At 53.5% G+C, this 14,286-nt stretch overlaps 1 protein-coding gene across 1 annotated transcript; it reads left to right on the top strand.

Annotated features, from left to right (window-relative positions):
• Positions 1–112: 112 nt before the first annotated feature.
• On the top strand, positions 113–3,188 carry MIND_00230000 (Cystathionine beta-lyase; the record flags this gene model as incomplete). The annotated part of the gene is made up of 9 exons (XM_037359185.1): positions 113–356; positions 407–1,253; positions 1,308–1,611; positions 1,660–1,964; positions 2,009–2,347; positions 2,394–2,484; positions 2,532–2,645; positions 2,690–2,858; positions 2,905–3,188. 9 exons carry the CDS (start codon positions 113–115, stop codon positions 3,186–3,188), a joined length of 2,697 nt encoding a protein of 898 aa, XP_037224280.1.
• Positions 3,189–14,286: the final 11,098 nt, after the last annotated feature.

Raw genomic sequence — 14,286 nt, 5'->3', positions numbered from 1 at the left:
GGATTCTACTCCTAAAACTTGCTAAAATGGGTCGAGAGACTGAACTTGAGCCTGATTTGGGTGGGTGATCGAAATATCGGCCGACGCATTGCGTGCTTGTTGTCTTTGAGCCATGGCGCCGACCATCGACGCCAAAGTTTCCGCTGTGCACGACTTGCCTACCCCCGAACCTGAATCTCCCCTCAGACAACGCAAGCCGTATCGCTTTTCGACCTTATGCGCGACTGTTGAAAACCCAGAGTTGAAGGACCAATATGGGAGTAGTTCTGTCCCCATCTACCAATCAGCCACTTTCAAAGGCGTTGGAAATGTGTTTGATTATTCTCGGAGCGGCAATCCCACTCGCAGTCATCTAGGTGATCCATTTCTCCTCGATTATATGTAGCTGAAGCAAGACAACGACTAGAACACCACATCGCCAAAATATCGTCCGCGAACCACGCTATGTCTGTCGCTTCTGGAATGGCTGCTTTGGACGTCATTCTCCGCCTTTTAAAACCAGGGGATGAGGTTATCGCTGGCGATGACTTGTACGGAGGCACAAACAGACTCTTGTCTTATATCCAAACGCACGGGGGTGTTATTGTTCATCATGTCGACACAACCGACCCAGCATCTGTTTTGCCATTCATCAACCCTACAAGTACTCGAATGGTTCTTCTCGAGTCTCCGACAAACCCGTTGCTCAAAATCGTCGACCTCGCAGCCATTAGCAAAGACGTCAAAGAGCGGGCACCCAACGCTCTTGTGGTGGTCGACAACACTATGATGAGTCCTTACCTCCAACGACCACTCGAACATGGCGCGGACATCGTATATGACAGCGCCACAAAATATCTGAGTGGGCACCATGACCTGATGGCTGGGGTCATAACCTGTAACCGCGACGATCTCCACCAACAGATGGCATTCACAATTAATGCTGTAGGGAATGCCCTTGCACCCAATGACTGCTTCTTGCTTCTCCGAGGCACAAAAACACTTGCATTGCGTATGGATCGTCAACAAACATCATCCCAGCTTGTTGCTGCCTATCTCCACAACCTTGGCTTCACGACACATTATCCCGGTCTTCCCAATCACCCCAATCGACAGGTTCACGCTCGAATATCATCCGGCAATGGTGCCGTCCTCAGTTTCGAGACGGGTAATAAGGAGCTGAGTGAGCGCATCGTCGGTGGGACGAGGTTATGGGGGATAAGCGTCAGTTTTGGATGCGTTAATAGTCTGATCAGCATGCCTTGTGTTATGTCGTATGTGTTTTCGAGCTGTCATTTTGGTGTTATTAACACCTTTCTCTCCCGCAGTCATGCATCGATTGACGCTGCAACTCGAGCAGCGCGAGGACTGCCAGAGGATCTCATTCGTCTTTGTGTCGGAATTGAAGATCCAGTCGACCTCATTGATGACCTCGAACACGCGCTAATCGATGCTGGGGCCATCACATTCAACCCACAACTGAACAACTACGCACGTGTCCTACCACCGACCCTTGAACAAGCTGTGCAGAAACTGGGCCTCTACGATCCACGTCAAGATGCGCAGGAATGGTTTGTCAGTGCACCTGGCAAAGTTATCCTCTTTGGCGAACACGCTGTGGTACATGGAGTGGTAAGTGAAGGTAGCCGCACATAACACAATTGAACCCATTCTTCCAAGCCTGCTATAGCCGCTTCCATCGACCTACGTTGTTATGGTCTGGCAACACCTCGCGACGATGCCAAACTATCAGTACATTTTGCTGATATTGACAACTTTTATCACGAATGGGATATTGAAGAGCTCCCTTGGCATGCTGGGATACCACTGGCTGCAGGAGAGGAACATCCTGAGCTACTCGATCAAGCACTGGTCGATGCCATCAATATGGGACCTTTGCGCCATATATCCGATCTCGCGAAACATGCCAAAATCGCGGCCTTGGCCGTTCTATATATATATATTCAAGTTGGTCGGAACAAACGGTGAGTCTTACTCCTGAAATCGGCTTCCTATTTCAACCAAATAGACCTGCGGTAAACCTTGCTACACGGGCTACTCTACCTGTTGGCGCTGGCCTGGGATCCTCCGCCTCATTTTCGACGTGCATTGCTTCATCACTCTTACTGATCAATCAAGACATAACCCTCCCTCCGCCTTCAGCTAACTCTGATGACGCCCTTCATGTCCATCAAGGAAGGAAATTTATCCCACAGTCCATTGCGCAACGTGTCAACAAGTGGGCTTTTGTCTCTGAAAAGATTCTGCATGGTACCCCCAGTGGCATAGACAACAGCGTGGCTGTTTTCGGAGGCGCTTTGGTTTATACCAAGACTCCAACAAGCGTGGAAATGGAGCCAATCCAGAGGTGCCCATCAGATTGACTGGGTCACTTTTGCTAACTGCATCGACAGCTTCAAATCGCTCAAATTTTTGCTAACCAATTCCAAGGTTCCGCGGGACACCAAGCAACTTGTGGCTGCCGTTGGGGCTCTCAAGGCTCGCGTGAGTTCGACGACCCTATTTTGGCTACTGCTCATAGCCATTATCAGGAGCCTCAACATGTCGACGCCCTTTTCAACGCTATCCGTAATATCAGCGAAGAGGCCAGAAGGGCGTTAGCTGACGCTGAACTTTCCCGAGTGGAACTTTTGGCGGCATTATCGGTTAGCTCCCGCGTATGACTGGAATGGAGAATCTTCTTACCTAGCGTATCCAGTTGCTCATTGATCAAAACCATCAGCACCTTATCGCGTTGGGCGTCTCTCATCCATCTCTGGAAGCGATCAGATCTACTGCTGCAGCGGAACCTTTCAAATTAAGCACCAAGTTAACAGGTGCAGGAGGTGGTGGTTGTGCAGTCACATTATTACCAGATGGTAGGATTGGCGTTGACAATATCAAAAAGAACTCAACACTGGTTAGAATTCCAACCGGAATCTCTATTGGATCTTACTGGTCAACTTGAGATCCAACAATTCGTGCCATATACCGTTGCTGTTGGTGGTAGCGGACTTGGTATCCTCTCCCCTTATGCAGCCCCGAATCTAACGGAAACAAAATCAACAATTGTTAGTGATCAAATGACACCCCCGGAAACACCGGGTTTTATGTCTTTTGATACCCTGATGCGAATCGCTTTTGAGAAGCAGAGCACTGACTCACTTCCGAGATGGGCTGATAGTTTGGGGCATTGGCTCTATGTGTGAATTAGTTCAGATGAAAGGTGTTGGTGGAGTAGCTTTAGAATTAAGAGTTTTTGTGTAATGATGAAGATATATAAAGATGTTTGGGGGACAATATTGATTTGGTTATAGATATCTAGCTTATCAAATATAGAAGAAGATATGCTTAAGTAAACAGCTTATCTGACAACAAAATCCAGCCTGCTCTATTTCACTAGAAACATTAGGAATAGTCAAAGTCCCAATCTTGAGCAGTGATCAACTAAGGGGCCTTTTTTGGGCTTCAGAATGCATAAAGCCCTTCTAAGGGCCCAGGACCCTTGCCAAGGGGCCTGTTATATCCGTGCTGACTCAGGCATCCCGATTCCAATTCTGATTCTATTGTCACGGATAAGACCCGGCCCGTCCTCTCCGGCGCTGGTGTCGGGCCACCACGGGCCCGTAACACACAGCACGTGACGACGGGGAACATGCACCCCAGTAGGAGGAACACACACATAAGAAGCACATGACCGAGAACGACGTGTCGAGCCATTGCCGAGCCCAACTCGACACCAGGGGACTGGGGAGGAGTGCTAGGAGGTTAGGAGTAGCGCCTGGCCCGCAAGGGATGTATGATCCTCCCCTCTGTGGCCAGGAACGGGAGCAAGGAGGAGCAGGAGAGGCCAAGCCCATGCTGTAAGTATTTGCAATAAACCTGTGGCAGTTGCCAGGCTATTTGATTCCAAATGTGCTGGCACCAGCCACCCTCTGGCAATAGCCACGGAATAAAGGCTTCGCTCCTCGGCTGGCTCAGGCAATCAGCAGGCAGGAAAAGACAGCTTGAACGGCACGCGGCATGCGGGCCACATCAACCCAGTATTTGTATCTAAAGTCCACCCTTTTTGGTTTGTTGTGACACATTCGACATTCGACATTCGATATTATGGGCCAGTAACCGCGTCTGCAAAACATAACGACCGTTCCAGGAAACTTGGTTCAAGCAACTGCAGGGTTTAGAATACTGGGATTAGCTAGGTGTGATTCCTCCCCTCAAATTGCTTCTCTTCTGAGGCAAGGCGGCGAGGCAGCCCCCCCCCCCACTTTCCGCGCATTAACTGCGACTCTTTTTTTTCGTATCATCCTGACTATACTGTCGACTACCAAAACATCCTGAACGGCTAAATCGATATTTTTCCACAACTCGGAGCCCTCTCAAATTCACGCGCCATTCAGAATATCAACTTCGAGTCAATGTGGCGAGTTACAAAGCATATTGTATTTGTATATGTAATAAGGATTTGTTGTCCAACAGAGAAAAGCAGTCAAAGTCAAAGAGTTATCAAAGGCGATGACCACGCTGCAAAGGAGTTCCTTGAGCTGCCAGCCATTTCCGCATCTCTTGCGTGAGTGCCACCACTTCGATCATCTTCAACCCACCTCCTCCAATGTCTGTAAGGTGCCGCCCAACCCATTCAGGACCATTGCGGCGAAATGGGGCACCCAGCGTGAATTCGAGAGTCGACAAGACTGCGGCAAATTCCCACCCAGCAAATTGTTGTATCGCATTGAAGTTGGTCCAGCCCACCGCAGCAAACAAATTCAGTCGCTCTCCAAAGTCGACGGTCGGTTTGACTTGGACAAGGAATCTTGCAAAGTCGGGATTGAAACCGGTACGAAGGACTACGATGTAGCTATCTGGAGACGGCTCCTGATACTCTGTCATTTTAATGAGCAGGCCAAGCACAATGATGTCGAAAGCGCCGAGGCAGTGTGGTTGCTTTTGCTGCTCCCCGTCCGATATCCGATATCCAACTGTAAGTGTTGCGGGAGAACAGCAGTAGCAGTGCTTCATCCACCTCTTTCTGAGGCCACCGCTTCAAGAGCATCAGGTCTTCAAGGGTGGAAATGTCGTGGGCGTTGAAATTTTTGAGTTTGTTGCTCCAGTCAATATAGGGTGGTTGATATAAGAAACTTGATAGTGCTCTGCTTTTTTCGTCTCCCTCGAGCGGTTGACCTGATGCCTGCAATATATCGCCTTCAATGACGGACAGAGGAGACTCGTCGGGTTCCATTGCTGGCTGTTGTTTCGCTTTCGCCTCGGCCAATGTTCTCTTTGTCTATATCCTTGTCAATTGCGATATTCTCTTTGTCGTGTATATTCTCCTCGTCCTTCATATTCTTCTTGTCGTTGTCCTATAGATATATAGGTCAATAACTGTAAGGGCAACCCCGGAGGCCTGAGATCAAGGTCCTAGCAGGGGAGGATCCAAAGCGTGAACATTGGTAAGCGAATACAAATGAAGCTGACCTAGCAGGGGAGGATCCAAAGAGAAGAAACTCTAAGGGTCCGCCTGCTAGGTAGCTCACTATATACTGCTTGTCCGTAGCTGCCGCTGTCGGGCACAGAAGGCTTGGGTGGCGTCGCAGGCGAGGTCCCAGGGCGACCGTCGGGAGGGCGTTGACGGATCGGTGATTGTGTGGGCGAGATGGAGGGCCGGACCGAGTCGGAACCGGAGTCGGACCGGAATCGGGCGCGTCTCCGGGCCGAAAGGGGGTTCCCCTGACATCACCCCCCTTTGAATGCGGCGTCCCGACGCATAGACCGGAACGGAATCGAGTCGAAGGTCGCGGAGGCGATGTGTTGTGGCTTGCCAGGGTACTTACGATAGAACTCCGCAATTTTCTCCGGGCGAAGACGCGGTCGAAGCGACCCATTGGTCGTGCGATGCGTCGTAGCCTTTCCATCTGATGAAGTAGTTCAGCCGTTTATACCTCACCCTTGCGTCCAGGATTTCCTCTACTTCCCACTCCGGGACTCCATCCTCGAGGTCCGGAGGGGCTGGTCGTAGCTGGGGGCGTCCGTCGAAGGGGGTCGTCCTGGGTGAGCTCGAGCTTGACGACGGGGAAGACCGGGTGGAGCTTCGAGTAGCGCAGAGGGAGGTCGAGCTTGTAGGCACCTTTGCTGATCTCCGCAACTATCTTGAACGGTCCGAGGCAGTGATGGGAGAACTTTTCCGAGGGGCGAGTCGTCCTGATGTCAGAGGCATCCAGCCAAACACGGTCGCCAACCTTAAACTCCGGAGACGGAGTCCGTCTCCAGTCGTAGTAGCGCTTGTACTCCTCTTTGGCCTTAGTGAGCACGGCCTTGGCTTCAGCAACACCAGTGGCGATCCGGTCGCGGAACTCGTTCACTGACTCCATGGCGGAACGGACTCCGGGTTCGAAGCCCATGCGCGGGAGCCGTCCCGTGTCCATCATGAAGGGGACCTGCTGCGTGGAGGAGTGAACATGGTTGTTGTAGGCGAACTCCGCGGCCGGAATCAGCTCATCCCAGTCGTCCTGCTGGTAGTTGGTGAAGATCCGCAAGTACTGCTCCAGCTCCTGGTTGACGTGCTCTGTCTGACCGTCTGTCTGCGGGTGGTACGCAGTGGACGTGGCGGGCTTGATGCCGATTAGACGCCAAAGTTCTCGGGTGAAGTCCGCGATGAACTGCGAGCCGCGGTCGGAGACGTACTTCTCCGGAGTCCCATGGTGCCGCCAGACATTCCGGTAGTAGAGGCGGGCTGCCCCTACTGCATCGACCGTCGTATGACACTCCGAGAAGTGGGCGCGCTTTCCGAGGGTGTCAACGACGACCATGATCACGTCGTACCCATGGGCTTTGGGAAGCTCTACGATGAAGTCGACGGAGACGGTATGCCAGCATTCCAGGGGCGTTTCCGTGGGGTGCAGTTCTCCGTGGGGCAGTCTCCGGAGTGCCTTGGTGCGACAGCACAAGTCACAGGTCGCAACATACCGGCCGATATGGCGAGACATCTGAGGCCACCAGTAGTTCCGGGAGACCAACTCCAGGGTCTTGAAACAACCTGCGTGTCCGGCGACTCGGGTGTCATGGCAGAGCTCGATGATGCGTCTCCGGAGGTCCTTGTCCTTTGGTACGACGATCTTTCCTCGGAAATGGAGAAGACCGCCGGAGACGGCCCACTCGTCAGAACGTGAGGAGCGGGGGCCTCGAGCTTAACCTTGAACCTTAAGAAGTTGCCGGGCCGCTAGTGCGACGGGCTCCTCTAGGTCTGGCTCACCGCACCCGTAGGTGTAAGATTTAGGCTAGGGTCTAGGAATAGCTAGAATAGCGGTAGCCTAAAACTCTAGGAAGACTTTTCCCAGCCAAGAAAGGCTTTAGAAATGGGTTATTAATACATCAAATTGATAGATTTGATGCTAAAAATACTATATATAGTAATGCTAACTCCTTTTCTTCAGGCCGATAACCCGGTATATGGTGGGAAAGGCCTGTGTTCAGGATTATCCTAATTGGGACCAAAATGATATAGCTTGACACAGTGATCAAAACTACTGATGGCCATCAAAAATCGTTCCACATCAATAATATATATGAAGGATCACAATCCCCATCAAAATTAAAGCAATATAAAGGCAGAAAATAAATAAATAAAGAATAATATCATAGTAATTACACTACTAAAACATAGGGACTAGGAATACCTAGATTTCTAGGCTACCGCTATTCTAGCTATTCCTAGAGCTTTTTAGCCTAAATATTACCACTACGGCTCCTCACCGGAGAGGGCATCGCGGATGTCGCAGAGGAGTTCAGAGCCGGGACCGGAAACGGAAACGCCCTCGAGTGCGCGGGACGTGGAAGAGTCACCCTTAGCTGTAAGTTTTAGGCTAAAGGCCTATGTACAGCTAAAGAGGTGCTTGCCTACACAGTTATTTCCACCTAGGGCTAGCTGTACCTAGTGATTTAGGCTATTGAATCAATGATATCAATGATGAAATAAGTTATTATGTAATACATATAATTGGATAATTATGTAATATGATACTTTTAACTCCTTTTCTTCAGGCCGATGACCCGGTATGTAGTTGGAAAGGCCTGTATCAATAACTTTCCTAATTAGGACAAAATGATATATCAGGAGATAGCCATCAAAAGTACTGATGGCAATCAAAAATGGTTCCACAATAAAATCATTATCTAGATAGGTGCATTGTCACAAGCACTAGGATACCAGATAAGGAATAATAATATTTTTTTGTAAAAGTGTCACACATGTCACACATGTTACAAAGCGTCACATTTGGCTCTAACAGAGGCCAGTAAAGGGCTGCCTAGGTAGGGCTAATCCTCTAGGCAATGGGTTCCCTAGCTGTACCTACTGGTTTTAGCCTAAATCTTACCACTATGGCTCGAAGAGTTCAGGCCGCAGAAGGACGACATCGGAGTTGTCGGAATCGACTCCGTGGTCGGGTCTCCGGGAGAGGGCGTCAGGCCGACCCATATCGCGGCCAGGCTTGTGGTGCAGCGTGAAGTCGAACCGGGAGAGGTACAGAGACCACCGGGCCTGTCTCCGGTTGAGGTGCTGCGTCTTCCTGAAGTACTCCAAATTCTTATGGTCAGTCCAAATCTCGACAGGGTGCGCGGCGCCCTTGAGGAAGTGTCTATACTCCTCGAGTGCGTGGATGATCGCAAGCATCTCCTTGTCATGGATTTCGTAGTTGCGCTGGACATCATTTAAGCTTTTGGAATAGAATGCTACAGGGTGCCACTTCCCGTCTGGGGCGGATTGTGAAAGAACCGCCCCCGTCGCATAATCAGAGCTGTCCGCCTCAAGTCGGAAAGGCCGTGCGTCGTCCGGAATCGCCAGGACCGGTTCCGAGGTGACCGCGTCCTTGATCGCTTGGAACGCGGAGGCCTCCGCGTCGCCCCAAGTCCATTGCTGGTCCTTCTTGGTGAGCACGAAAAGAGGGCGCGCAAGGGTCGAGAAGTCCCGAATGAACCTGCGGTAGAAGTTAGCGAACCCAAGGAACTGCTGAATGTCCTTCTTGTTTTCCGGAGTCGGCCAAGCGGAGACGCCTGCGACCTTGACGGGGTCCATTTCGACGTGGTTATGGGAGATGATGACTCCGAGGTACTCGATTGACGATTTTTCAAAGTCGCACTTCTCCGCTCGAAGGTACAACTTGTGCTCCCGGAGTCGCCGTAAGACCTCCTGGACAATCTGCCGGTGTTTCCGGAGGTCGGAATGGGCGATCAGGATGTCGTCAAGGTAGATCATGACGTCTCCGGAGAGGATGAGGTCCTGGAAAATGTCATTCATCATCGTTTGGAACGTCGCGGGAGAGTTTGTCAGGCCGAAATACATCACCAAGGGCTCGAACAGGCCTCGGTTAGTCCGGAAAAGCCGCTTTCCACTCGTCACCTTCCTTGATCCGGACGTTGTTGAAGCCCCAACGGACGCCGAGTTTGGTGAAGTAACGAGCGCCTTTGAGCCGGTTGATGAGGTCGTTGATCAGCGGAAGGGGGTACCGGTTTTTGACAGTCATCGCGTTGAGAGCACGGTAGTCCTGGACGAAGCGGAGTCCGCCGTCCTTCTTCTTGACGAAGAAGACCGGAGACGCCATCGGAGACTTGGAGGGGCGAATCCGGCCCGTCGAAAGCCCTTCCTCGATGAACGCGCGTCAAGCTCGCGTTGCTCGAGGGGCGAGATGGGGTACACCTTGCAGTTGGTGGGCTTAGCGTCGGGGACGAGCTCAATGGCGTGGTCCCAGGCTCTCCGTTCCGGTAGCGTATCGAAGGACTCCTTGTTGAAGACGTCCTGGAACTCCTTAGCCCAGTCCGGGATCTCGGAGGGCGGAGGGGCAGAGTTCCTGGCAAAGGCTTCGGCCAGGCGCTGTGAGACGGTGCTACCTGCGCGTATCTCTTCCGAGGGACGAAACGAGGTGTAAAAGATGCGATCACCATCTTCGAGCTGGTCATCCTCGTCGTCCGAGTCCGAGTCTAGTGTCAGATCAGGCAGGTCGGAATCGAGACCGGAGTCGGAATCGTCTCCGTCCTCGGGGCCAGAGAGGTCCATAGTGCAAACCGAGGGGAACGGGCCGGAGCGGAGACGTTTCTGAAGCGACCGGAGTCGCCGCAACTCGGTCCGTTCGACACGCTCCTCCTCACGGCAGGTCGAGCAATTGCGGGGGCACCGTGTCATCTTGACCTCCTTGGTTTCCCAATTGATCTCTGGGTTGTGTTTCCGCAACCAGGAGTACCCCAGGATGAGGTCTTGCTTGCCAAGATGGGTGACGGCCAGTTGAACTCGTTCGGCATGGCCTCTGTAGCGCAGGACCAAGTCCGCAATCTGTTTGATGGAGCCGGCATCATTAGGGGTGCCGTCGACATTGAAGACCGGAATCGGCTGATCAAGAGTGCGGACCGGAATGCCATTCCGAGCGACATAGTTCGTGTCAATGAAGTCGGAGGTGGCACCACAGTCAACAAGCCCAGAGAGCGAGAGCTTCAACGCACTGGTGGTGGACTCTAGCTCCAACGGGAGGTGGAGGGAGTTCACCCCAGGGGCAGCGGCAACAGTGTACTGCTTGGGCAGTTTCTTTTCCCAGGCAGTGAGGCGGCGAAGGACGACGACCGGAGTCGCGGGCGGAGTCGGAGACGGAGTCGAGGTGGGGGCAGGAGAGGGTGTGTCTTTCGTTTCGGGCTCATTGTAGGGCAAGGAACTGCATTCATCATACAAAGAGGCAAAACGATTTATAGACGCGAACGAGGGCACACCAGTCACTCGTCGCGGGGGACAAAATCCTCTCCGGCCATCGACTCCGCTGCCGTCTCCGGCAGGGCAGCTGTGTCCGTGTAGCGGGCGATCAACTCCGCTAACATCTCGTCACCGAGTTGTTGGATTACCTCGTCGAGGATGTCCATCGAGCGGACATAGGCGGGGAGGGGGCAATCTCGGGCGAGATGGTTTGGGTTGCCGCACCTGAAGCAGGCGCGACGAGGGGCACCCCGAGCCCTGGTGCGATCCAACTCCATAGGGACGGGAGCTGGAGGCGCCGGAGCGGGGGCGCGGGTGGCACGACCGGAGCCACCGGGCGGAAAGGGGCCGGAGCCAGGATGCGGTTGACCGGAAACGGAGTCCGAATCAAACCGCCCGGCGTCTTAGGGGCGGCTGACTTGATCAGCTTGGCCCGGACCAGGGCCTCGTATTGACGGAAGGCCCGGGTGCGCCAGCTAAGGTAGTCCCGGAGGTCCGGGGGGTCGTTCGAGGACGTGATTCCGTTGTTGATCAAGGGGTCAAGTCCGTGGCGGAACTTGGTCACCTTGACCAGCGCGTCTTCGAATCCGGCGAGGTCCATCAGGTCCTCGAAGTCGTCGGTGTACTGGTAGACATCCTTTGTGCCCATGTGATAGGCGGAAGTCTCCAGCTTGGAGAGAGCGTGATCTTGCTCGTTCTCCTCGACGAACCGGAGTCGAAACTCGAAACGAACGAGCCCCAGGACGGAAACGGAAACGGGGCTTTGCTTCCGTGGCGCTCCGCCCATTGCTGAGCGGGTCCTTCTGCCATGAACGACATGGCATAGCGGACGGCCTTTTCCTCGCTCGCCTCTCCGTTGACCACGAAGGCCTCAGGGGCAAGGCGGGCGTAGGTGCGGACCACGAGAACGCGCGGCCGCATTTCCGGTCGCCGTTGAAGGTGAACGGGGGGTTTGGTCGCAAGACCAATTTTGAGGCGAGGTTGATGTCGCCAAAAAGGGCTTCGAGTCGCCCTGGACCGGAGTCGGAGTTGGAATCGACGTCTCCGGCGAAGGTGTTTGGGGTCCGCCAGCATTATTAGCGGCGGCAGCGGCAGCGGAAGCCTGGTTGGTGAGTAAAGCAAGGGCCTCAGTTAGGCTATCGATTTTCGCCTCGAGTGAGTCCAGCCGGGCGTCTGCGGTAGGAGTGACTCCGGACGGCATGACGGGTGCGGGGACCACAGGAGTAGAGGAGGAGGGGACAAGTGGCAGGGGCGGTGACGAGGGGAACGGACTCGTACTCCGAGCCTGAGTCAGCGCCGAACCTGGCAATCTTGTCCGGTTGATCCCGTAGAGAGTTTCTTCTGCTGTAAGGGCAACCCCGGAGGCCTGAGATCAAGGTCCTAGCAGGGGAGGATCCAAAGCGTGAACATTGGTAGCGAATACAAATGAAGCTGACCTAGCAGGGGGGGATCCAAAGAGAAGAAACTCTGAGGGTCTGCCTGCTAGGTAGCTGACTATATACTGCTTGTCCGTAGCTGCCGCTGTCGGGCACAGAAGGCTTGGGCGGCGTCGCAGGCGAGGTCCCAGGGCGACCGTCGGGAGGGCGTTGACGGATCGGTGATTGTGCGGGCGAGATGGAGGGCCGGACCGGAGTCGGAACCGGAATCGGACCGGAATCAGGCGCGTCTCCGGGCCGAAAGGGAGGTTCCCCTGACATCCTTGAAGTCTTGCATGCATCTGTGAATCGAGCGCTTTAACAGCCAAATCTCGTCTTGAAAAAACCCACTCTTCACAAAACTCTGGAGTCATTGGGAGTCCTTCCTTGTCGTAGATCGAAACCTTGGATTTGTTGGCTGCTGCCTCTGCCTCCGCACGCTCTGCATACTCCTTTTGGCTTTCCTCGGGCAATGCTGTGAAAATATCCTTGACCACCTTTTGCCGGAAGGGAGCGTTGATAACAACGGGTTTGGCGCCAGGATTGGCTTCGTTGATGCAATTGGCCTCCGCAAGGTAAACCGAGCGCAACTCTATGGTGTGTTCATGCTGGTACTGTTGTTGGGGCTGAAGTTTGCGCTTCGCCTTGGGTATTGCCTTCAGGCGATGGAAAAGAACGGTGTAAGGACTGCTGGCGACAGGGTGGAAGAATTTCCCTCGCAGTTTTCGGGCATGATACTTCATGTAGCGATGTTAAGTGCCGTGTCGACCAAAGGGACGGAGACGGAGACGGAGACGGAGTCGGAGTCGAAGTCGGAGACGGAATCGAAGTCGTAGAGCACTTGGGGGCGGAACACCACAGAAGGATGATTGGGTGACCGGGGCTTCCAGTTGACCAAGACAAGACAAGAAGGGAAGAGCGGAGTCGAGACGACGCTGGGAGATAGAGACCAGCAACGTTAATTTACAAACTGAAGTACGTGATAATACATCAAAGTATTTATAGTACGAGAAGTAACGGAAACGGAATAAGGTATAACAAAGTAAGTAACAAGATTAGAACAAAGTCAAGTAAAGTAGAAGAGGAGTTGCATACGAGGAACAAGGCATAGATGATTGCATAGATCATAAGTCGGAGTAATTGGAAACGCTCAGTAAATCTTCATTGCGTAAAAAACCAAATACCGGAGACGGATATCGGAGACGGATGCCGGAGTCGGCACGGATATAACAGTATCCCCCTCTTGCGTTTCTTGCCCACAAGAAACAGGAGCAATGGTCGGAGGTAGGAGTCGGAATCAGAGAGAGTCGGAGTCAGAGTTGGACTTGTGAAAATTTTGAGTCGAAAGCCGGAAAGGCCGAGATCACCGAGGAAGCCGGTGAGAACGTGATAATAGCAAGGAGGACGAAAAAGGAAAGGGGTGACAAGAAGCACGTCACCGATTGACATCAATCTCTCTATCTTTACCACTTCCCACCATGCCACCCAAACGCCAGAACGCCAAAACGCCGAAGAAGGCCAAGAACCTCTTCGCAAACGCGGTGGAGCAGGTCGGAGAACTGTCGGAGACGGAGAGGGTGGGTGGATGGGTCGGTGGAACGGACCGAGACCCCTTGGCTGACGCATTACCGTCGGGTCGTAACCGACGCGTAGATGTGCGGAGGGAGTTGGAGGAGCTGGACCGCAGAGCGGAAACGCTACGTGGCGTTACTGGCGGAGACGGCTCCAAGAGCACCGTCACCGGGTGGTCGGTCGGAGTCGTATGATCCCGACGACCCGGTTGACAACGAGCCGATAGTCGAGGAGTCGTCGGAGCACGGGTCCGTAGTGGCACCGTTGCAATGGGTTCCCAACGACGAAGAGGAGCTCATAGAACGAGCGGCCGAGTACCACAGGAGCCGAGCCGAGCGCCAGCGAGCCCAAGAAGACGAGGCCGAGCCTCAAGCACAAAGTCGCCGGGGCCGGGCCTTGTTGGCCAGAGATCGGGTCAGAGCCCGCCGGGAACGCGGACTCGCACCGCTGACCCTTGCCGAGACGGCCGAGGCGAATGCCCGGGTTGGCCGCCGGGTCATGCGACGCGTTGAGTCATCCGCGGAGCCCGAGCCGGCTGATGTAGCCGAAGAACCCAGAAAAGCGGAAGTAACCGAGAACGCCGAGAACGCC

This window comes from Mycena indigotica (genome assembly GCF_014461135.1).
Source record: "Mycena indigotica strain 171206Taipei chromosome Unknown Mind.scaff0002, whole genome shotgun sequence".
In the NCBI taxonomy this organism is placed as follows: domain Eukaryota; kingdom Fungi; phylum Basidiomycota; class Agaricomycetes; order Agaricales; family Mycenaceae; genus Mycena; species Mycena indigotica.
The sequence above is the reverse complement of the archived record's forward strand: the minus strand, read 5'-3'. Positions and strand labels throughout refer to the sequence as shown.